The following is a 23,971-nucleotide window of genomic DNA, read 5'->3' as shown; positions in this document are numbered from 1 at the left end:
TGTTTAAGATGCCCCATGTAGCTGGCTGTCTATAGCATTCCCCAGTCTACGACTCGTCGTTTTGACGTTTCGTGTTGGAAATTGAGTAGATTCTGGGAAAGAAACATGTACAGATTCGATTAATTTAAGTTTCTTTGGACTGTTATAATAATTGTTGGGATCATAAATCTACATTTCTGAAATTCCAATTTGCTAATTACGCACTTTAATAATACTAATTGTAATCGACCCGTCGAAGCCTGCAACCTTACTTGATCTATTTTGACCATAATACTATTTCATCACAAAAGTACAAAACAGTAGACAGTAATCGATTCGATCAAGTTTTCTTTCTTAATAATGTATGTATCTGTAACGGGACTTGACGGTTATAAATTTGCAACATTATTCGTATATGCTAATCTTCATTTATGTCAGAGTATTTTTTGAAATCATAAAATCTCTTAGTCCCTAACAGTTATTCATGATTAACACGCTGGTACGATGTCCTGGTATGTATTGTGGGCGAAATTTACTCCCCACCGGAAATTGGAGCCAGTGCGAAGCTTGTCCCAGGGGTTTCAGGAGCAACGAATCTTCCGCTTGTGTACCTTGCGAAGATTTCCCAATGTTTTATGATTGGTTGTATCTTGGTTTCATGGCTCTGTTAGCCCTTGTTTTACATTGGTTTTGCATTGATATGGTGGCCATGCGACGTAACATTACTAAAGAAGTAGTAGCGCTCCACTTGTCTGCCTTGGTCGAGATAGTTGGAGCTTCACTCATTACGCTACAACTAACCGAACCCATTGGAAGTTTCAACATTACATCTTGCAAGGCAAGACGATTGTCTGATTGGTACACTCTGCTTCACAATCCAAACCCAGATTATGAGAAGACGTTACATTGTACTCAGGAAGCAGTTTACCCATTGTTAGTATATCGCTTATAAATTAAAATAGTTCGATAACCGTGTTAAATTGCATCGTAAGATTTTAAATGTCAAAATCTTACTTGACACTATTTGAGCTGCCGGTTGTAAAAAAGACCTAAATCAAATGGTCAAAATTTTGAGAGAAGTGAACTTATAGAGTTAATGGTACTATATGATCTTGATAAATAAGAATGTAAATTAAGCTATTAATTTCATTCAAGAATGTTGAAGTCTGGGTCCCTTATTGCAAGATTAAATAGATTGTCGGCTCGAATTATAACACGTTTGCATTACTATTTAGAGCATAAATTAGATGATTAAATACTGACTGGGAATAATATACTATTTTTATAAACAGTGGTTCATGCATAAAGCTTTTAACTCCACAGATTATAAAAGTAATTAAATAATTTTCAGGTATACAATGGTCTTTATTTTTTATGCTCTGGGCATAGTACTGATGTTACTCATCCGGCCACTGATTGCCAAGAAGTTTCTACCAAAGCAAGGAAAATTCTCAATCTATGCTGCTCTGTATTTTTTCCCTATTTTAGCCATGCTCCATGCAATTGGCGGTGGTCTCATATGTGAGTGAAATTATCGCCATTTCACATATTATCAATGGTTATTTAAATATTGAAAATACATATTCTTAACATGATTTTCTTTTCAGATTATTCTTTTCCATATATAACCATCATATTGTCTGTTTTATCTAATGCGGCACATTTTGCCTTCAAACTGAACCAGGTAAGAGAAGATGACGGATGGTTGGATGACCCTTAACATTTCTGCATCTGCAGAAAAAAATAAGTGTTTAGTCAGCAGTAACGTGGAAACTACAACTCTGAGACAAAAATCTTCAAGGAATTTTTCTCACGTTATTTGATTCTCAAGATGCACATTTCAAAAAAAAAAAGTTCCGATTTAATTTAAGAATTTTTTTTTTTAAACTATATTCAAAGGTTATTGAAAATTCCATTCTTTTACTTGCTTTATAGGAATATTTTTTTTTCTTTTTTCATTTTCTTCAATCCCAAATTCAAATTTTTCGACGAATACAATTCAAAAAAAATATTACAGGCTCAATCTCACTTGTGACGAAAAATATCATTGTTTCTAGATGTAGAATTTCTAAAAAAAAATAGAATAATGCCGATTTAGAGAATTGAATAAGGAATGCTCATTGAAATATTTCTCCTAGTTTAAGGTTTACTGCGATCCAAAGTATTAAAATTGCAATAAAATGCTTTAAATTTAGTTACGGTTTATTTTTTTTGTTGTTAAAAAAATGCAAATTTAGAGAATCCAACAACGTGAAAAAAACTCCATAGACATTTTTGTCTAGAGTTATAGTTTGCACGTTACCACTGACCAAACGTTTAAAAGTGGAGATGCAGAAACCTTAAGGGTCACAGTAGTTGGATAAATTGCTATGTACAATTATTGTTTGTATAAACATTCCATGTCAATACTGGAGTTTGAACATTACAAATCTGCAGACATTTTAGTGAAAAATTCCATTCAAATTATTGGAAAGAAAGTGCATCAACTCGACCATAGTGCTGAATCAAATTTTAGCCTCACATAGATGACATTAATTTCTGAGTATTGGAACACTAGATTATACCGTTTGTAATTAAATTCGCCATGCAACTTGCGTTTAGCTTACCTGGAAAAACACTCAATTCAACAGAGGGGAATTTGAAAATTTTTCGTGACAATCAATAGCAAATTGTAAATCAATTTCGAACATGATTGAATTTTGGCTTCCATTTAATGTTATTTGACAGTAAACTATGAAGCTACTGGGCAGTAGGAAATGGTATTTCTATGTGATTGCATTATAGACTGTTAGGAAATGTTCAAAGTATATTCATTACAATGAGAACACGTCACTTGATATCGCCGCAAATGGTACGTACTGCAACAAAGTTTTTTTTGGGACACAAAGAAATTTGCATTGGTCTTCTACTTCATATTAGTTAATGGCAAGAAATAGAGATAATCGAGAATTATGAATGTACATTGCTGACAAAGTATTTTTGTTTCTATCTATGACATATATTTCTTATCAAATACAATGTCCGTACTCTGAGGAAAATATTAGAGTAGGTGTCAAATTATAATCATTTTTATGTATCAATGTTATCTTCGACCGAAGTCCGAAGACAGAAGGAATTTGTAATATTCAGAAATACTGACATTCTGGGTTATCTTTGTATGCACTGTTACTTTTGCTAGATATAATATATGGTTGACATAATTACTGGTTGAGTATAAAAAGGGTTCCAATATAAAAAAAAATAATTTGCATTGTTATATGTAATATATGTACAGACTTTTAGATTGATTCTGACACATTCAAGGCAACAGGTGGCATCGCTGTTCCATGTTAAACAAGTGGCAGCGGACTACATGTGTTGCTTTGAATGAGTCAGAGAAACAAAAGGGTCTGCACATATACCCACATGGTTTAGTTGATACAATGTGGTAACAATTGGAGTTTATAGCGAAAGTCAAGAAAACCACAGTATTTGCTAAATAAATATTATATTATGTATTAAGCGTGGAAAATTTGTTTTGACGACGATGAAGGTGCCAATGACAGCGTGTAAAATTGAGTTATTCAAAAATGTGCATTTGTCCATCTTGTTTTTCCATACCGGTCAGAAATGGACATTTTACGCACCACAGACATCAACAATAGAGCTTTTCACGCAGTTGCTGCAAAATGTTTCATTATTTTTAGGTTGAAGTTGACAATGTTAAAGTAACCAAACAATGCAAGAAACACGATATTTTGCAAATTCATTTTTTACTTACGCAATATTTTAGTTTAGAGTTACCAAAATGTAACTATAAACTTATTTACCCCTTGAAGTTTTTCATAAACATACGTAATGAATTGAATACGTTTTACACATGCCTTCGTTTTAATTTAAGCCCAAAATTGTAAGAATTACAAATATGTTGAAATATTCTCAGTATAATCAATTGAACCACAAGTACACTACAGATTATAATTTCCGTCCGGATTCGTATTTCTCGAGTGTCATGCTAAGATAGTCTCTTTTAGTTTAGTTTTGTTAAAGTTATTAATCTCCTTAAATTACATTTAATTACAGTCGATGAAATCACTGGTAATAAGTTCGATATCGGACATAAGAAACGTAGTGGTAATACTTGGCCATTGGCTTCTGCATGGATATGGAGTAACAGCAGTGGCTACTCTCAGGGGGCTAAGTGTTCACCCAGCGATGCTTACCTTGGTTCCATTGCCGGCATTATTCTACATTCTTACTGCTCGATTCACAGATCCCAACAAACTTCACGCCGAATAAATAATAAATATTTGGAAGGTAAAAGTTTGTAATCACCTTTGTACCACAAGGAAAATTTGTAATAAACAATGACGATATACTTAGAAGGTTGAGGCATAGTTATCAGTGAACACGTGTTTCTATTATTCAGATTCATTATTTGACATACAATTGGTTCAAATATGATTATTTATAATACGTAGAGAAAAAAATTTATTAACAAAAAAAAAAAATACCAAGCTTGATTATATATTTGACAGGTAGAAGCAGTCTGACTATAATATGCAGAAACCTGATACTTCACTGTGAATTAAGACGATTTGGCTGTATATTGCGCGACCAATGTACTTTTGGGAGTAATGTAGATCGCATTTGAAGACACCTTGCTCCTGAAACAAACAAAGAAGCTATGTTAGATTCACAAATAGCACATGGAATTATGTTACGCCATTTCTTGCACTGAATAACTCTAAAACTTGTCTATAAATTCATAACAGTTCAGGATCTTAACAAGTGATTAGGTATGATATGCCATTCTATGAACAAGACATCTGTAAAATAAGTCACACTTACGTTGGACCTTCCCCTTTGTAATTGGAACTATGATCAATTATGCGCACTTTTTCTGGAACTCTGTCCAGATTGGAGAGATCCACAGTCACTGGCTCGTTTCCGCTGTGGTAGGCCACCAAATAACCAAGATTACCACTCTTCAACCTGCACAATGTATTCAAATAGTTAGAATATTTTTATAAGATGGTATTACATGCAGAAAATTAGCTGTAATATACAATAACAATGTTTCAGTGCATGTGACCGCACGCAATACATTTTTGACAATACCAAAATACACACTACATTTTACTATCTTTTATGATTGTTTTACATGGCACAAGTAAGTATCCTGTTTCACTTAGAGTCTAATTTTTACCTTTGGTAATTTTGATTTTGATAATATACTCGATTTCAAAAAGATTTTAGAAAACAATGACCATTTTCGTTTAGAAATTTGTATGTACTACGTGCGAGTAAATTCAATCGTGAGTGAATGATACAGAATTTTGGGAAACTTGTGTTCTTAGATTCTTGCGGTGTTCTAATAATAACTGGGCGATGAACAATTGGCGTTTCAACATTCTGCTGGTATAGACAAAAATTTCAGGATCTTGCGATATATGGTGAAATCTAAACAATACCAGAGTTATTAACGTAATATGTATGTGGGGAATGCTGCAGATTATGGATAGATTGAGCAGGTACAAAAATTTCGATTTAGTTGCAATTCTGATGCGTTATCACATGTACTAAGAATGTAAAAATCCCCTAAATTTTAAATCTAGATTTACCGCCATTCACAAGAAACACATGTTGACCAATTTTCCCATCAAATTTTGTCTGCGAAATTTTCAATACTTCCTGCTGTTGTAAAATAAATATAACACAGCATAACCGTGGCATGTGACAGCTGAGTGAATTTGTGTCAAACTTTGTGCATTTTGTGCCTAATTAAGGGGATGTCGGAGTTCCGTTAAATATGGCATATCGTATTTTACAATTCTTGCTCTTTCTGAGTAATAAAATCTTTTCAGTCTTTGAAAGTATATAACAGGACTGATGATTGTGCTTGTGAGTTGAGTAAAAAAATTTCAGAAAATACTCGTTTCTCAATTGTTCAGAAAAATTCTGTTTTGCCAAATTCAGTATTTTTTTTTGATAGAAAAGTTCAGGATATGTTCGGTAGGGTTAAATCTACTTGCAGAAAATCTCTCAACCTGTTAACCGATTCAATAGAATTCAAGTTTAATCCTACTGGATTGTCTTACACGCATTCGACTTATATTTAGATGTGTAATCCAGGGTTTGTACGCTTCTTGGAAACTGAAATTCCCTGACTTTTCTAGATATTCCCTGATTCTTCCAGTAACTTTTCATGAAGTATGCCGCTGATAATTGTAAATTTTTTTACACATTAATTATTACTAATACCTTCAATATTACGTGGTAACTGAGTTATTACTGTCTGACTATCAATTTACAAACAACAGTCTGCGATATCCGTGAAAAAAAAAAGGAAAGAAGGTTTGGTATTAAGTAATATACATACAATGTACGAAGTGATGCGACGAAAAAAAATTTTAAGTGCAATTGTTTTTTTCTTTAGATCAACAGTACTTTATATAAGAACGAGTTCATTTCTTCGACAGACTCAAAATTCCAGTCATGTATACAAAATTCCCTGAGTTTTCCCGGTTTTCCCTGTGCGTAGGAACCCTATAATCCTTTGGTCAGGTATTAAACTCTAAAAATCTGGAATCATTATACGAGAATTTCTAGTTTTTCGATCGAATTACCAAAATAATTTGTTTATTAATCATTATATTATAAATCAGAATATAAAAATCACGTGACTAAACTTGGTTTCCGATGACAACAAGTGTTTATAATTGGACAGAGAAATTGACCAACGTATTTTTCGTAAATATTAAGGCTTAGAAGTTCAAAATTTGGGAGCACCTTGATTGTTCATCAGGGTGTAGCAGGCTTGTAGATAAATATTCTCTGATTTTTCTAGGTTTTATGGACCCGAAAATAATTTTGCCTTGACCGATCATGCAATATTACTTAGTAAATTTATATAATTTACGTATTGTATACGAGTCATTTAATTCGGTTAAAGCATGAAGTCTGGAATGTTTTTATCCCAAAATTGAGTGAAATAAAAAAGAATTGCAATGGTGAGGATCAATAGTATTTGTTATTTACTTGTAAAGTTGATACTTCAACTTACTTGACTCATAGTTTTCCGTAAACGGAATAAACGTCCTATTTTTTTCAAATTTTTAAGCCATCTCGAGCAAGATATTGTTTTCAATTAATGTGATCTCTCTAGTTTTTAGCGTTAGATTTGAATCTTCACGTCGTATTGTGGCACTCATATGACAATAAAGTTGCAACTTTCAATGATTATTGAGATGGAAGTTTTTTCTACCCATGAAAATGCACTTCTTTTGCAAAAAGACATTGAAAATTGTATTTCACCTCCAATAAAGCGTCTCAGATTTAAAAAAAAAAAAAATATTGGGGAACATTCCTTAACTGAACACGCGAATTTGGAGAACTTTTTGGAAGTGATGATTCCAAACACACCACGCAGCGAGTATCAGACCTCCGGATCACGGATTTTGCTGAAACTTCCATGATTATTTCTTTGACCCAAAATCTATAGCTTCTGATATGTAGTTTAATTCATTAGGCTTTTCTTTATTCGGATTAAAATTGATTGTATAGTATTAGTTGAGTGAGCGAAAATCCGTAAAGATCGAATCCTATCGTGTATTTTTGTCTAAAATATTAATTTTCATTATCTTCTCATGAAGTTTCGATGACAGGTTCTTATAAATTGAAGTGTAAATGGATATATTATTATTCTAGTGCCATAGGAAAGTATAAACTGCGAAAGTCTGACAACTTGATATATTGAATGGAGATGGAACTACACATCAGATGCTCCATATTTTGATAAAAAAAAAAAACCGCTAGAAGTTCTAACGGAATATGTGACTTTAAATAATTTCAGAACATTCATAATATTGGTTTAAACAGCACATCGCCCTCGTATTGAGGGTACTTTACAGGGAAGATATGGGAAATAATTTTGATGTTCTTCGTATTTGTGTGCGGCCAACGTGTTTAGTGATAGCAGGATTTTGCAGCCTTGTATTATATATATCTACTATTAATTAGAAAAGCATGCGTTTATTTTTTTAATATCAGAGCGCTGTAGACAATAATCAGAGACTTATTTACTTAGCAAATTGAATTTAATCTGTGATTTGACAGAGAACTTGGTCTTCCTATTAAATATTTTATGTCACAGAAAGCCAAAAAATGCAGCACGTTCGGTAAAAACGGACATATGTAACTTTTTTAATCAAAAGTCAAAAATAGTAAATTGTGTTACAAGTGCGGAAAGTGGGCGATTTCCGATGAGTATGAATTTTGCAGGATGAGCCACGGCGAGCGCCGTAGTCGCAAGACTCTGATGTTGCTCATCCGGAAGTGTGACACGCTAGTTTTTCCAACACTTGTGTCAAGTAACAAACTTGCCATGGGAAGCAAGTAAGTTTGAAATTAGGTTACCAACTTTCGTTTAATGATACAGCACATAAAATTGAGTTGTTCGAAAGTATGCATGCGCCAAAGAATGTCTTAGCACGTAAAATGTAGAATTTTAATTGTGTGCATGCGCTAAAATTGTTTTACCACACTGATAGATAGTGCGACACTTTACGCATGTTCCACAGGCTTCAAAAATCGAACATTTTAAGCGGGTGCTCAAAATAAATAAAAAAATTTGACAAAAATATGCTGGAAGTTTGACTGATTTGAAATACCTGGTATACACACATACACATACGGTTCGTTCAATTTTAGAATTCGTAATCTTACAGAAATAGTTCTCATGATTTGCAATAACTGCGTTGTTTCTGCAATCATTAATATTGGTAGAGTCCACGATTTTTCGTTATTTCCTTACAAAATATCTTAAATAATTATGAAAAAAAATTATATTCTAAGATTTTTTTTTAGTACTTTTCAATAAAAATGGTTACTTGAAATACACAGTTTTTCACGATTTTTTTTTTTAAATACTTTTCCCTGAAAACAACCTGCGACATTCAATTACCCAATTGAGTAAATTCAATGGCCCCTAGTTTGATTTTTTATTTCCATTCAATAAATACCAAGTTTTATGAAGCAATAAGAATACGCCAAGAAAACTTAGGTATAATATTGAATAATACATGGCATACATTGTTACAAGGTACGAGCTGCATGCACAGAATATCTAATTGGACATCAAACAGCAGGTTAGTAGTTAAACTTACCAATTTCTGCAGTACGCAGATGTGAGCATGAAACGGAAAATAATCTGCATAGTTAGTATATTAGAATATTGGTTAAACACACCTAAAAACTATCAATACATGGCATATGGTAACTATTAACTGTTGGTGGATATTATAAACAATTACCGGAAGCTGGAAACTGTAACTTTCAAGGTTCGGGTTAGTAATGTTAACGTTACGAAACATTAACAAGCCATACCAAAGAATTTCAACCACTATTTGACACTGATCTCTTTTGATTTTTGAATTGATTTTTCGTGAAGAAACCTCCGATTTAGAAAATGTCGACGAATTTCTTCAGATTATTTCGAGACTAAGTTCGGCAATTATAATTCTTCAAAAATTCTCATTATCGCAGGTTGCTTCTTGTTCATGCAATTCTAGTTAGTTACCGAGACATCGTACAAAAAATTTCTCACACAGAACTTGTCAATTTGTGAACCTGCTTATTTTTTTTTTTTTTCTGTCACCGGAAGTACCAATCTTCCCAGAATGAAAAATAAAAATTGAGGTTGCAGCAAAACCCAAGGATTTTTTTTTTTTTTTTTTTTTTTTAAATTTTGATACCAAATTTTGTATGAAAATACGCCATTTTCAAAACTTTAGCGTGACACTGGGTTTATAAGTTATAGTTATTTTTATTTCTTATATTCAATGTATTTCAAAAGAAAAATTCATTCCAAAGAAGGAAGATGATATTTTGATTGATGACGCCATCTGATAAAGTGATAAAAAAAAAATTCGTAAACATCGAGGGCTCAAAGCAACAGTAAATAAATTTTACAATTTTCTATGTTCGGTGCAAAATTGTGACCAATCAAGCATGACCGGTTATTGACATCTCATATTTGTTCAACGACAAAAAATCGACCAGAGACAATTGTTATTATTTTTTTTTTGTTCTAGGCTATAGTGGATATTATTTGGTTGCCCAAACAGTTTTCAGAACAAAAATTAGCAATTAGTTTACGATAGATTTTAATGTAATTATGGAGGGTAACGTTTTTGAAATGAGGTAAGCATCCTATATGCACCTGGAATATGAAAATTTCGCACGATTCCTCATTTTCTCATGATTTTTCCAAATATACAGGAAATCGTAGAGAATCGCCAAGAAATCACGAAATTTTCGGAATTGCTGGGAATCGCTAATCCCCTCTCCATGCGAACAAGCCTTTGTCCAACGTTTATGCATAAATATATGTATTCTACGAGCAAGCGTTTGTCCAAAGTTTATCGTGAATTTTTTATATATATGTATAAAATAATATTTTATATTTATGAATTTCTCATTTTCAATCTAGAAATCGGTGATTCTTAAAATTTAGGAATCATTCGTAATGTTAGAAGTTAGGGAAAATCACATGAAATCGCGAGTAATCTCATTGATTCAGGCGTTACGAAAATCGCAATTGAAATCACAAGAAATCGATTCCTTTCGGAAATCGATGAACCACGGAATAAGCGAGTGAGCAGCCCCTCGCTCTAGTTTGTAAAATTATCGAGTCAAAATACTGCAATTAATACTATGGGTTTCAACGGTACAGACAAGTATGTAAAATTTCATTAGAGTCCAATGCTGATACTGCAATACTTCCATATTTCAAATTCAAGATAATATGTGACTAGGCTAGAACATGTGAGGTTCGGATAAGCAATGTGGTGTCAAGAGACCAGTCACGACCAGTCTAATTTAGGCCGGTTTTAAATACATCAAGGTACACAAACATTTGAACAATTTCATACATTTTTATTGTAGCATATTAGCCGAATTCAGTTCAGGAAAGAGACATACTAGAAATGTAGCATAGAGTTTTTGCTGCAGAGTCGCAGTTATAACAATAATGGAAAATAGGGTGTGAATTCCGGACTTTCTATAAACTCGCGTAATACCTATTATGAGGCAATGAAAATATTACAGGTTTCCAGTTTCCGCTAGAACTAAACATTCAGTATTATTGTGGCAATGCACAACTTCAGATTAAATTTATTAATAATTATGAGTATCTTGCGACTTACATAGTATAGGCGAAGACAGTCCCATTGAAAACACCATGTGTGATAACTCCATGGGTAAACGAAGGTTTATGTCGCAATTGAATGATATTTGAGAACGCTGTACCATTATACTGGGTCTGATCGATACTAAGAATTGGGGTTCCCGGAAGCAGCAGTATCATCAAAGTCAAACTCTCAGCTACTTCTGCAGGCATTCGCTCATGCAATGGTCTGTGAGGATTGTTCAGCTGGAAACAAATTGATGAATTGAGTAATGCATGACTGTACGATTGGCGCTGTACTTTGCAATGCACCGTATTGTTCCAAGTACACGTCAAAATTTTTTGTCGTTGTCAGCACCCGCAAAAAAAGTCTTCATCTTATACCCAAAGCCGTCTTATGTGCGAGCTTTCAAAAAAAATGATTTTCACCGACTGCCGAAAAAATTTGACTAATGAAATTCACGCTACCATCTGCGCGTGGCATTTGTGAGATATTGAAAATTCGAGCTTCATTTTTTTTTGGCTAGGCGTCGATTTAGGATAAGAAAAGTACGGTTTTATCACTTTTACGCGAAATCAGTTAATATTACATTAAAAATTGATATTTCAATGGCAGATAGAGTGGAATGTAGGGGATCACAGAAAAATCGAATAATTAAAAAACCAGAAATAGTTACAATGCGAATTTTAAATTAATGGTACCGTGGGCAGCGAAGAACACTAATAATAGTAGAGCTGTGTCAAAATTCGACATTCTAGAAAAGAATGTACGTAACTGGCGAAAGATGAAACAGAAGCTGAAGAATGTTTGTTTTGTATGCCCAAGTTTTCGAGGGGCAAAACTGAAAAATACCCCGAATTAAAAGAAGTTTGTATTTATATAATTGATAAATGCAGGCAAGGTTTTTGCAATATCGCTGTAGGTGATCTAAATGAAGGCTTTAGAAATTTCAAGACGCATTAATATCCGACATCGAGAGTTCAAGTATAGTTTGGGATGGTGCAAGAGCATGATGAGAGGAAATGGATTAGCTTTGACAATGAGATGAAAAATAACTATGGCCTAACAATTACTAAATAACTTTGAATAACAGTTTGTAGAATATAAAAGATTTGTTTTGAGACTATGAAGAGAAAACAATTATTTACTGATTCAGATGAGTTAAATTGATAAAATGGAGCTTTATTTTGTTATGTCTTCAAACACTACTGTAAAATCAAAAGGTGCAAAAAGTATCCTCATTAAAACTATCAGAAATAACAAACTAAGAGTCACTGTGGTACTTGTAGTTCTAGCAAATGGTTCTAAGCTATCACTGTACGAAGTATTAAAGCGCAAATACAAAGAGAAACTACCAACTGGCATTTTCGTCCACTGCCAGGAAAATGCATGGATGTGCAAAGAATTGGATAAAGACTGGTTGCACACAGCTTGGAACAAACGACCTAGTACGCTGTTGAACAAAACGCAGTACTCGTGCTTGATATTTTCAGAGGATACGCAACAGAGAACATAAAACGTGAAATAATGAACTTAAACACAGACCTGGTTGTCATAACTGAAGGTGTGACATCCTAATTACAAGTATTTGATGTCGTTGTCAACAAACCCTTTAAAGATAAACTGAAATCATATTAAACTGAGTGGATGCTAGAAAGAGACGATGCTTCAACACCTACTGGAAAAATTGAGGAAACCAACTGTCACACTTAATAGTTCGCAGTGAAACAAGGCTGCCTGACTATCAATTAAAAGAAAAACAATAGTCAATGACTTCAAGAAATGTTGTATAAGTAGTGCTATGGATGGTATGGAAGATGAAATCCTCTGGGAAGACCTAGATGACAATAATTCTAAAACAGAAGGTGGAACTGACATAGAGATTGATGAAAACTCTGACGTAGACATTGACAATGCCTCTAACAGAGACTGTGAACTTTAAAAATCTTCCCGAACCAATACTGTTACTTATAATCTTTCAATTTATTCAAGGTCCATTTATACTTTACTGATGCAATATTTGTTATGAGTATCTATATAAAATCTATCTCAGCGATAAATGTATTTACAAACTGAAATTTATAAATTTATATGTGAATATATTCTTGTGATAACAATTGCATCATAAAATTTGGTTTATATTCGGTACCTAAGAGAAAAACCTGAAATACTGTTTCGAATTGGGGATCGTCTTATATGCGGGGTCGGTGTATACTTGGAACAATACGATATTTTCTTTTTTTGGAAAGAAACTATACTTTTAATCGTAACAGTTGAGACTACTTACATTCCATGCAGACCAGGTGGAGGATGCATTTTTAAATCCAGCTTCCAGGTCCGTAGCTGAAATATTAGCATTTGCTTCGGACAGAAACTGACACCTCTGCGGGAGGTCTACAATAGTGCCATTGTCGTTCAAATATGTTAACGTATCATTTCCAATATTTTCTTGCAATGAGAAAAGCCTACAAAAAGATATGAAATTATTATACTGTTTTTTTCTAATTTTGCATACCTACATGGGATAATAATTACATCCTTAATTCAGATATACATCTATCGTTGCAATGAGAATAACTGAATTCTGTGTACTTTTTTTTTGTATCACAAAATGTACTAATTTTTAATATATCAACTCTATTTAAAAAATATAAGAATATCACGTGGACAAAATCTAGTTTCTTAGTGAACAGTTGCATGTTACCCATTGTAAGTCTTAAATAGTTTGTCGATCAGAAGTTGTTATCATCTTCAAAGATTGCTCTGTATACAAGTACTAGAGATTTGTTACAGTTTGGGAGTATTTATATGCATGATGTGGCGTATACCTGATGAGCTTTCTTATTTGCGGATGTAACTTTAATTATAATTTAACATTGGCATTTTATCAATATATCAGATCACCTGTTCAATTCATCAATTCTAAGAACTCAAAATAAACATTAATTATAGACGGGATTTCTATAACAGTTTTAGGAAAAAAAGTGTTAATACGACAGGTAAATAATCGCCGGATTGTGATATTTTAATAAATTAATATGTATCTATGCTGAGGTTCCACAAAAGGATTCATTTTTATATAACGCTGAAACTAGCAGGTAATATTTAGCAGAGAATACGTCTGGAAGGCTTTCAGGGAGTGAGAAAACGATAAAATATCAAAGAATATATTTGAAAGAGTTCTCTGAATGATCCTACCAAGTTTCATCATTTGTTCATCCCTTGGAACCTTGCCACCTGTATTACCTGCTAGTTTCAGCTTCATCATTTTAGTTTTGAGAGTTTATAAATTTTTCAACGTTACCCTCTGTGATCTGTATAATTGTCAACGACGTTTCGCCACTGTCTCAATACGTCACGATTCTCATTCAAATTAAATGTGTGAGCGTGATTCATCAATCGGTAAGTGTGTGGTTCAGCTCCTTGTGTACCGTGCTGTTCATCTCTTAGATTTTTATCTTCAAGCAAGTACTGTGTGTTGGCTAGTCTAAAGCCAATAACACCGAGTTTCAGCCAGTGCAATAAAATTTCCTGAAATAATTGGCAAATTTACCACATTGTCTCACTTAAACATCCATACATGACGATATAATCACTATAGGTTACAAAAAACTATCACAGTGTAGCTAATGCAAAAAATATATATAATTTCACGATATACTTACAGAAAATTCAGTGACAACTTTAGGGTTTCGATAGTTAAGATCAGGTTGATCTTCGCGATGCTGATGAAGATAGCACCTCTCATCCGGACATGTCCAAGCAGATTCGTTGTAAGTACTCACCTGAAACAATTATAAATTATTCAATAACAGATATTAAATTGAATCCCATAAAATCCAAAATATGAATATTCTTACCCAGTTATTTGGCTCTGAGTCAGACTTATTTGCAGCCCATACGTAGTAATCGATATACTCTTTTGTTTTGTTGAAGGAACGAACAAACCACTCATGTTTTTTAGAAGTATGGTTTGGATCAACTTCGAGTATTATTTCTATTTCATTCTTTTTTGCAGCTTCTACTAGTGCTGTGAAATCTGCCATATTGCCTAACTTGGGGTCAACGTCTCTGAAGTCTACTGTGGCTTCTGTAATGAATAATCAGTACAAATTATTGTATTCATATTGACTTTACATATCACCTTGTGTGCTGTAAACATTTTAATCTTTTCAAGCAGTTTTCTAGTATATCAATAAACATAACGAGCTTTCACTTCCAGGTATATCTCATGAAGAGTATGCATGTTGTAATGTGTATTTACAATTTTTCCAAGTGTAAAGTTTCCATGTAATGTTAATTGAATAACTCTGGCATTTGTTAGGAAACAATTTATAAGGGAAGCATGAAACTTGATTGTTATTTACCATTTTCTGATTTCATGATCGATGCAAGACAGATGAGTTTAATATGCTTGTCTTTCAGGTCATTCAGAATGGGTACGAGTCCCTTAAGTCCACCGGATATTTTTGATGGCTCCAATCGAACAATTGGATTCTCTTCCCATACTTTCCTACTTCCGGGACATTTTGGTGCTCCAACGATAATCACTATTGCACCAGCCAGCATAGCTGCCCATAATAACCAGAATGCAATGAACATGAACCACCTGATTCGTATCCAGACCGGATCATTTGCAAACTTCATCAGTTCCTCCTTCCCCATTCCAGTCAATGCTTGCTTCACAGTTTTAATGTCAATCTTTGCGTCTCCATTCTCTGACATGAACTTGACCTGTACATTCAAACAAATATTTAATTGGAGTTCTGACAGGAAAATTTACGTGAGATTAGAGTTTGATATACTAACGTGAGAAGATAGTGATATGAAAATACAATCTTGTAAGTTTGAAAATACATTGTAGGGGTTGTGGTGGGAAAATCAGCACTCTTCAATAAATTTAGGTTACAATTGAGTTTACCCCATTTCAAAATACTTTAAGGGGATACCTCAGCCTCGAAATGATTTTTGTTGGATTTTCAATTACTTTTATTTCAGATTCCCATACATTCAACATACTAATGTTACGGGATCTTTCAGCATCATTTTGGCTGGTACCGAACTCAGAAATTTGTAAAATTGACACAGTTATGAGCACAAATATACAATAGCGACCTGTGCCACTACACGATTCATGAGCTTTTTCATAACTGCGACCACAGTAACTTCAGAATGGTTCATCCCATGGGCCTGTAATTTATACTGTAGCTTCATGTCATTGCGAACTAAACTTTTATGCGACAAATTTTTAATCTGTCATTTCGTTTCTAGTATACAACTAAAAATGTTACTGAAATCAAGGAAACCAATTTTTCTTGGTAAAAATTTTCATTACTCTGCTAAATTTTAATTCATCAAAAATATATTGCATAGAAGCTGGAAGGGTACCTTAACTATCAAAACAATCCTAATTTTTTTTTCGTAAATATTCTGTTTAGCTGGGATTGTGGTTGCAGATTTCAGCAAAACTTTTTTTCCGACCAGTAGTTTAGTGGCTGCAATGGACCCGCTTTTGACGCTACAGTGTTTTTTTTTTTTTTTTAAATTGAAGCTGAAATTATGCACTTTGAAACCATATTTTTTATATTTATGTTTGTACATGTCCGTCAATGCTATACCATTCTGAACAGTGTTGATAACATTTTATGGAGTTCGTGATTCAAATGCCTGCTTAAAGTTGCGAAATCGGATTTTCTTTCTTCAGAAATGCGTTGTCACATCGAGATAATGACATTGTGAAGACTTGTCAATGATACAGACTGAAACGCATCCCGGGTTGCCGCGATTTTTCTCACTCATAATCCTCCGATTTTGTCAGGTTCTTCCAATGTAAGATAAGTTTTTTCCAACTATAGATTATTCGTGGTCACATTTCGTTGTGTTGGACATAATAATAGGTACAGTATAATTAGTCCTCTATAATTAATGTAATATACGAATTTCCTGTGTTTGTTTTTCTTCTTGTTTGCATAATTCATATATATTTTCACTATATTTTGTATTTTTAGTAATAAATATAGGTCTACTTTCAATGTTTAGGTTTTTGTATATTTACTGCATGCATAAGTCCTGTAAAATATTTTTCACTTTCAGGCTTAGAAACAATTAAACTTTTTGAAGCCCGTACCAATAACCGTATATTCTCTAGAATGCTTACATTCTTAGGTGTAAGATCCTGAACGAATTTTTTCTTCATATTTATTCGCTGTGAAGTTATAAACTTTTCAAAAAATTCCTGTATGCTGCATAAATTTGCAGAAATTTCAATGTTTATTTGAAAAACTTTCAATCATTTGACTCTACTACTTTTTGAATATCGTACCACACACTTTGAGGAGTAATCCTGATTTTTTCATAGATAAAAAGGTGGCTGCCAATCGCTATCTCTTTCTAATACTGCAATTGGTTACTTTTTTCATTGCTCAGAGCATATCAGGGACACCTTACCAGAGACGGTAAACCCTTGCCTGTGCTACCTTAATAACAACACCATTTGATCAGCATCTAAATAATTTATAGATTCTCCATTTAAAAGAATATATTCATTATAATGGTGTGAATGTGTTTGATCTGCAAGAAAACGTCAGATAAGTCGCAAGATTTGTTGTTTAATTATGATAATGTATGATTATAATGAAGTTAAGATGTGCTACGCATTAAAAAACTTGTAAATTTCGTATTCATTTTCACTTATAGATTACCGCCAGTCATGGCCAATCACCAAGAATGGCTAGATATTATTGGAAAATCAAAAGCTGTTCCAGGAAAAAAAGCAACCGACTGTTCAAACCATTTTGACAGTGAATGCTTTTGCTATGGGCTGGTTAATGGAAAGGAGTTATAATACATGTTTATCTTGACTTGTAAAATCTAATATATAAAAAGTTTTTGTGACGCAAAATACATAGTAATATTTCATAAATGTTCTGCACATAAACCCTTATGATTATTCATTCATCTTTCAAAAACATTGTTGAGAGTACCAAATAATGAAATATTTTTCAAAAATATGTAAAGAATGAAAATCAATTCGTCGTGGTATTCAGTCATTCCAAAAAATCTAAAAAAAATATTACAAACATTAGATTCAAATTGTAACGTCATAATTTGTTCCTAATTAGAAAGAGTCAAAGCTTGGCAACCACCAGTTGCTATTTCGCTCGTTTTTTCAGCCAGTCACATTGCAACCAGTAAAAACTTTGTGGAGGGTGTAAAATGTTTAAGGGTCTGCCATGGTCGATTTCGACATTAATGTATATATTTCCAAATATCGAAGTCCACTTATTTTAAACGTGGAAAAGGGCTCAACAGCGGGTTCCATATGAAATACTGAACAAAAATACTCCAGTACATTTTAATTTGACGCAGAAATAAAGAAATGTTTTGCTATGATACCAATTGGAACATTTAGATTTATTGATATTTTCATATGCTTATTATATCTCTAAAAGTATTGATTTGACTCTAATGAAATATAACCTAAAACCTGGTCATACGTAGTAATCCACAGAAAAAGTAAGAATCAAGATTGATTTTGTACTTCTGGAGTTATAAAGTAACATCTGAATTACAAGAAAATCAAATATACATCATCCTATTCAAAAGAAGTTTAATCCATTTGGTTGCGATTTGAGCTTCATATTAAACAAAATATAGATATCATTTTCCAATTTGTATCACATAACGAGGCTATGTTGGTAAGTTCCTCAGCAACTAGCTCAAAACAGATACATGATACCTGTGCATGAGATAAATTCACGACTTTACGAACTTGACGAAATTATTACCTTTTTTCTATTGTCACCACACCCCAATATGATGGTTGAACAATTTCAGAAATTTTTGTTAACGCCCTCGTTTTTCAAAATCAAAGTAGTTGCTAAAATTGAAACTCAGATAAAATTTGTAGGTCTTATGAATCCAGAGCGATTTTTTCAGAAGCCATCATACAAGAAGATAAGAACAAGAATATACAGGATGTTGAAATTGTTTACAAATTTCAAAGCGGAGAAAAAGAATTTTGCAATCATGATGAAAAACTCGATGAACCATATTATCATCTTTTTAAAAACTTTTTAGTGTATGTCCTAGCCTGTATAGTTTTTTACCATTAATATGATTATGTATTTTTAGGAAAAATTGTTATTCCGTAACTTCACGAAGCTGGAGTTAGCAGCTCTGACCTCACAAAACGTAATTTGGAACAAATTCCCTACTTCGTAGTTTTAGAATGATGTTGAAGGATGCAAGTTTTCAAAATATTGTTATAAAGGGTGAAATCATCAATCACCCGTGTTATCGTCTTTTTAGTGATCCAGTAGTCATCTTTGACTGTAGCTTTCATATGTCATAAAATGAATAGGGTTGCTGGTCGACAAATATTATTGTAAAAGCAGTCAGTCTCTAGACTGTTAAAAAGAGAACTTCGTGACCAAATACATCTATTTTCTTTCTAAAATATTCCTTGTTTGTGAGACTTCTTTGGCTCGGCGTTCGCTTAAATCGCACAGAGAACTCTTTGATTCTCTTAGACCTTTCTTAATTTCTCCCGTTGTTACAATATGTTCTGCTTCATTAGTGTTGATCAAATTTCAGGTAATCCATACACTATTACAATACTATTCCTAACTTCAATGTGAAGCAACTTTGAGATCATTTGAAGTCGACGAAGCCATGATGAAGTAGAATAATCATATATTTTGGGAACTCAACTTTTTCAAAGCTACTATAAAATAGTAAAGCAATGATGTTTGTTCCAACATCTCTGAATTTATTTCTTTGGAGATTTTCTATACCATCTGAGAGTACATTTCAAAAATTTTTTTTGCATTTTTCAGGGTTCCATTCTGGCGTTCCCAGCAGCCAATTTGGCAGTTATTGTAATCCAAGAATTTTCAATCAATGATATCGTGGGATTGAAAAATTGTATCAACAAAAACAAGGTAATCATCAGATTCGTGTTAAATCAAACTTTTTGAATGATAAAATTCAAATTCTTTGAATCATATTTGTGTTGCCAAGAATCCATAGCAACTGATTTATTATGTTTTATTGGATGTTTGTACTCAAAATTAATATATCTCCAAGACCAAATCTCTTTGTGGTGCCAATCAAGCACTATTATATTTTGTTGGTTGATAATCCACGTGTATAAAAAGCAAATTTTTTTTATCATGTTCAATTTCGACAATAAATTGGATAAGTGGATGAAAATTGTTAAATTTGTTGAGTTGAATATCTACATAGTCTTTGTGTACACAAGTAATTATATCGTCTGCATACCGATAGTATTAAGGATGACTGAAGGATAATTGTTTCATGATTTTTTGCTCTAGATATTCTAAGACTAGGTTTGACACCACTGGGCTGATGAACAAACCCATAGCAACACTATAAATTTGTTGGCAGAATTTATCACTGTAAGTAAAACAGCACAAATCGAGACATAGTTTAGTGGCTTCCAAATACTGTTTTTTATTTATGTTTGCATGTGGTTTTATTGTATGCCATTTCTTGTTAATTACAGAAGAAGAAGTGACTAGATTGGTTGAAATGTTGGTAAACAAGGACAATATACCTATTTGACTGATAAGTGAATTTAATTTCAGATCATTGACAATGGGGCTATACAATGAGGACTATGAAAGTCGTGTAATCATGTGATATGCGATATTTCCTCCACATATTAGATGATGTAATAACCTTGAAGCATTGCATAAAAATATGTTGATTTCAATTGGAACACAGGGACGAATAATATGTGATAATACACAAATAATTAACACATTGCTCCAAAAATATGATCGCTGAAACTGTTTTTTATAATTGTTTGTCTATTTCATTTAAAAAGTTCTAACATTTACGCAAACACATCTTGACCATATGTCGAGACACACAGATCGTCGCAATTGATATTGGATCATTTGTTTGGCATCGCAAACAGGTTGATATATTAAAGAGGAAGTGTAAAAGGTGTAGTTTACCAGGAATTGGAAAAAATCTACGTAACTATGAGCGAGAATTTGTAAAGGTGGGAGAAAGACATTAGGTTTGTAGAAATGGTAAATGACGAAATTGAACAAGAGTGAGGTTATTATGCATACCTCGGTAGCATCCTTGTTCGAATTGATCTTTCCAGTGTCCTTAAGCATTCGTTCCTGGGCGTCATCGTCAATATCAGTATCGCTGTTTTGCTTCGCCATCTTCGTGTCTCCTTTAGCCGGGTCTTGTTCTGCGAGGACAGTGTCGTCCTCCGATATTAGTTTGTACGTGGCGACTGGTTCTTTTAGGTCTTTCACCACGTTATCTATATCAAGTTTCCCACTCTCCATGTTCAGCTTTCAAGGATGATAGATATTGATAGATAAAACCGTTACAACATATATATATACATGTATATATCACTGCTGTATATAAATATATTTATCAGTGCTCTGTGCAGCCACTCTTAACATACTGCCCCGTCAAATGCCTACACGACTGCGCGGCCGTGCAAGAGCTGAAAGCGAAATAAGAGAGAGAGAGCAATAGGTGGAGATGGCTCTCTTACTAGAATTGGTGACTTGGCGGGGAAAACCTTAAACCTTTAAACCATACAGAAGAGAAAAACACATAGCCTATACAAGTTTACATCCGCGCTTGCCTTATTGATTTCCCCGCCTGGAGGCTGCGCCTCACTCTTTCGGTCGTGCAACAGAGTGGGCCAGCTTCAGCACCATGGAGACTAGAGTAAAGTCTCCATGTTTAGCACTATCTCCGTCTTACGGCTTGGGCTCCGCGACCCCGTAAAACCGCACAGTTAATCTCTACTATAAATATAATAAACCTATGGTCGGAAGAGGCGCGGTCTTGGCTGGATTTTCATGGGCGTCAAATTAATGCGGCAATGTCACGCCGTCGGCGGCAAAAAGACGCTGATGGAAATGGGTATGACGCAACGGCGATATACCGTGTGTCAAAACTACGTGGTTGAGTCAATGATACTCAGTTGCGTTTTTATCTCAAGAATCGCAAAATCTAGAATTTTCAATCGGAAGTGTGAACAATCGGAGAAAATGAAGAAGCGAAAAAAAAATCGGATAAAACGGTAGCAGTTTTTGAAGGTGAGAAACTAATCTAATTCATTCTCATTATTCCAGAATCATGCACTCATGCGGAATTAAGACTCCTTTTCATACAGATATTATCGCTTAGTCCATACTGAAATTATTACGGTGTAGCCAGAGCCTTTCTTCTGAACAATAAACAATAACAAAAAAGATATTAACATTTAATTCATTTCGATGCATGACATGTATGATGATTCTAGAATAATGAGAATAAATTAGATTATTTTCTTATGTTTCGAACAGCTACTTCATCTCGCTTCTTAATTTTCTTCATTTTTTCATACTTGCAATTAACAATCCTAGATTTTTAAATTCGTTGAATAAAAATGTGATTCACGTGGGTTTCAACCCGCGGCATTTTGCCGTTGCGTCGGTACCGATCTTCATGACCGACCTCTGCCGCCGACGGAATGGCGCTGCTACGCCAATTTGTCGTCGCGTCGATTTGACGCCTGTGAAAATCTACCCTTACATACCAGCGTTGTCTGAAGATATACATTTGTATATCATACCTTGTCTGCACGCCAGGCTTAACTCGGTCGACTAAACAAGCATACTTTGTTGCATCTACACGCTGTACCTAAATATCGATAGATATCGGAATAATCGACTCCGAGAAGAAAAGGGTTTCATCATTATCGAAAACCTTCCTTTTCTGTCTGCCGTTGTTCATAATTGTAGATCTAAAAAATAATTTAAAGTAATACATAGAAACATAATACCACACCATGCATCCATTTTTTATGCATACTTAGTGACCCAATAAAAGCTAAATGAAATAAAATTATAATACGATTACAAATATATGGAATCAAGTATTTGAACTGAATGGCAATTTTTTTTATCACCTTCTTACCTTGGTAAATAATTATGATTGACCAATACTATTGATATCTATCGATATTACCAAGCACATCGGGGGCTTAATCGAGCTCTGAAATAAGTTTAACCTCCGCGCGGCTGAACTATGATTGCGCACGTCTACACGACAACTTCAGCCTGTACTTGTCTGAACTTACCGAGTTAAACCTGGCGTGTGGACCAGGTATCAGTCAATAATACTGCCCTTGAAATTACGGAAACGAGGGTATATCCCGCTGATCTCTATTAGCGTTTTCCACTGGTTGCACTGAGTGTGAACTGAGAGCGCACTAGCGGTAAACTCGTATTTCCAGCGTGTTCCACTGGCAGCTCGAGTGCGTGAATTTAGCACTGAGTGCGTAAAATATTGCACTGAAGTCGGAAGTCTGTGTCAAAGCAGTGCAATTATGGCTGCCAATCGTGAAAGAGTCGAAGTAGATGCTGTGACAGCAACTCTTTTATTAGATCTAATTTCATCTTCGTCTAGCAGTGATGATGCTTGCTGGAGCTGAAAGATAGAGGTGAGATTCCCAAAATTTTTAATTTCATACGAGTAATCCACAGCATGTCCGATATCGAAGTATGAATACACATTTTTTCAGCTTCTAGAGGTTAACTGCTAGGTATATTTCAGGAAATTGGGAAAACTTGACTTGCTGCTTATTAATTTTTATTTTTTCAGTGGAACTGTCAATTTTTTTTGCCCTTGTATGCTCGTGTCTAACATTTGTGACGTTTCTCTTTATGCAATAAAAAAGTTCTGAACAAATGAACAGGTAAAAAAGATTATAATAACAATAGTATACGCATGAAGTTGGCGGTGGGGTGAGATGCCGAAAACAAAACAAAAAGCAT

At 33.9% G+C, this 23,971-nt stretch overlaps 2 protein-coding genes across 4 annotated transcripts; one reads left to right on the top strand and one right to left on the bottom strand.

Moving 5' to 3' along the window:
- Nucleotides 1-45: 45 nt before the first annotated feature.
- LOC124303334 (JNK1/MAPK8-associated membrane protein) lies at nucleotides 46-4,364 on the top strand. 2 transcript variants are annotated; one of them, XM_046760429.1, is made up of 4 exons: nucleotides 46-912; nucleotides 1,331-1,500; nucleotides 1,587-1,663; nucleotides 4,042-4,364. In XM_046760429.1, exons 1-4 carry the CDS (start codon nucleotides 464-466, stop codon nucleotides 4,255-4,257), a joined length of 912 nt encoding a protein of 303 aa, XP_046616385.1. In that variant the 5' UTR covers nucleotides 46-463; the 3' UTR covers nucleotides 4,258-4,364. The 2 variants fall into 2 exon arrangements, with proteins under 2 accessions (XP_046616385.1, XP_046616386.1); XM_046760430.1 differs by lacking the exon at nucleotides 1,587-1,663.
- LOC124303328 (neutral and basic amino acid transport protein rBAT) lies at nucleotides 4,357-21,638 on the bottom strand. Of its 2 annotated transcripts, XM_046760414.1 has the most exons (10): nucleotides 21,251-21,638; nucleotides 15,515-15,881; nucleotides 15,008-15,237; nucleotides 14,813-14,932; nucleotides 14,452-14,678; nucleotides 13,435-13,612; nucleotides 11,166-11,392; nucleotides 9,126-9,131; nucleotides 4,810-4,953; nucleotides 4,357-4,625 (listed from the first exon to the last, which is right to left on the bottom strand). In XM_046760414.1, exons 1-10 carry the CDS (start codon nucleotides 21,476-21,478, stop codon nucleotides 4,547-4,549), a joined length of 1,806 nt encoding a protein of 601 aa, XP_046616370.1. In that variant the 5' UTR covers nucleotides 21,479-21,638; the 3' UTR covers nucleotides 4,357-4,546. The 2 variants fall into 2 exon arrangements, with proteins under 2 accessions (XP_046616370.1, XP_046616371.1); XM_046760415.1 differs by lacking the exon at nucleotides 9,126-9,131 and having other exon boundaries at nucleotides 21,251-21,634.
- Between the last annotated feature and the right edge of the window lie 2,333 nt (nucleotides 21,639-23,971).

Source organism: Neodiprion virginianus, chromosome 4 (assembly GCF_021901495.1).
Source record: "Neodiprion virginianus isolate iyNeoVirg1 chromosome 4, iyNeoVirg1.1, whole genome shotgun sequence".
NCBI lineage: Eukaryota > Metazoa > Arthropoda > Insecta > Hymenoptera > Diprionidae > Neodiprion > Neodiprion virginianus.
Note: the sequence above shows the minus strand (reverse complement) of the source record. Positions and strands in the feature narration are given on the sequence as shown.

What these genes read in the sequence shown, in the direction of transcription:
- LOC124303334 (XM_046760429.1), top strand. Translation starts at nt 464, where the DNA reads ATGATTAACACGCTGGTACGATGTCCTGGTATGTATTGTGGGCGAAAT. An exon ending in AATTGGCGGTGGTCTCATAT is followed by an intron (nt 1,501 to 1,586) that starts GTGAGTGAAATT and finishes TTTTCTTTTCAG; the next exon opens with ATTATTCTTTTCCATATATA. An exon ending in TTGCCTTCAAACTGAACCAG is followed by an intron (nt 1,664 to 4,041) that starts GTAAGAGAAGAT and finishes ATTTAATTACAG; the next exon opens with TCGATGAAATCACTGGTAAT.
- LOC124303328 (XM_046760414.1), bottom strand. Translation starts at nt 21,478, where the DNA reads ATGGAGAGTGGGAAACTTGATATAGATAACGTGGTGAAAGACCTAAAA. An exon ending in GATCATGAAATCAGAAAATG is followed by an intron (nt 15,238 to 15,514) that starts GTAAATAACAAT and finishes TATTCATTACAG; the next exon opens with AAGCCACAGTAGACTTCAGA. An exon ending in AATTATACAGATCACAGAGG is followed by an intron (nt 13,613 to 14,451) that starts GTAACGTTGAAA and finishes ATCTTTTTGTAG; the next exon opens with GCTTTTCTCATTGCAAGAAA.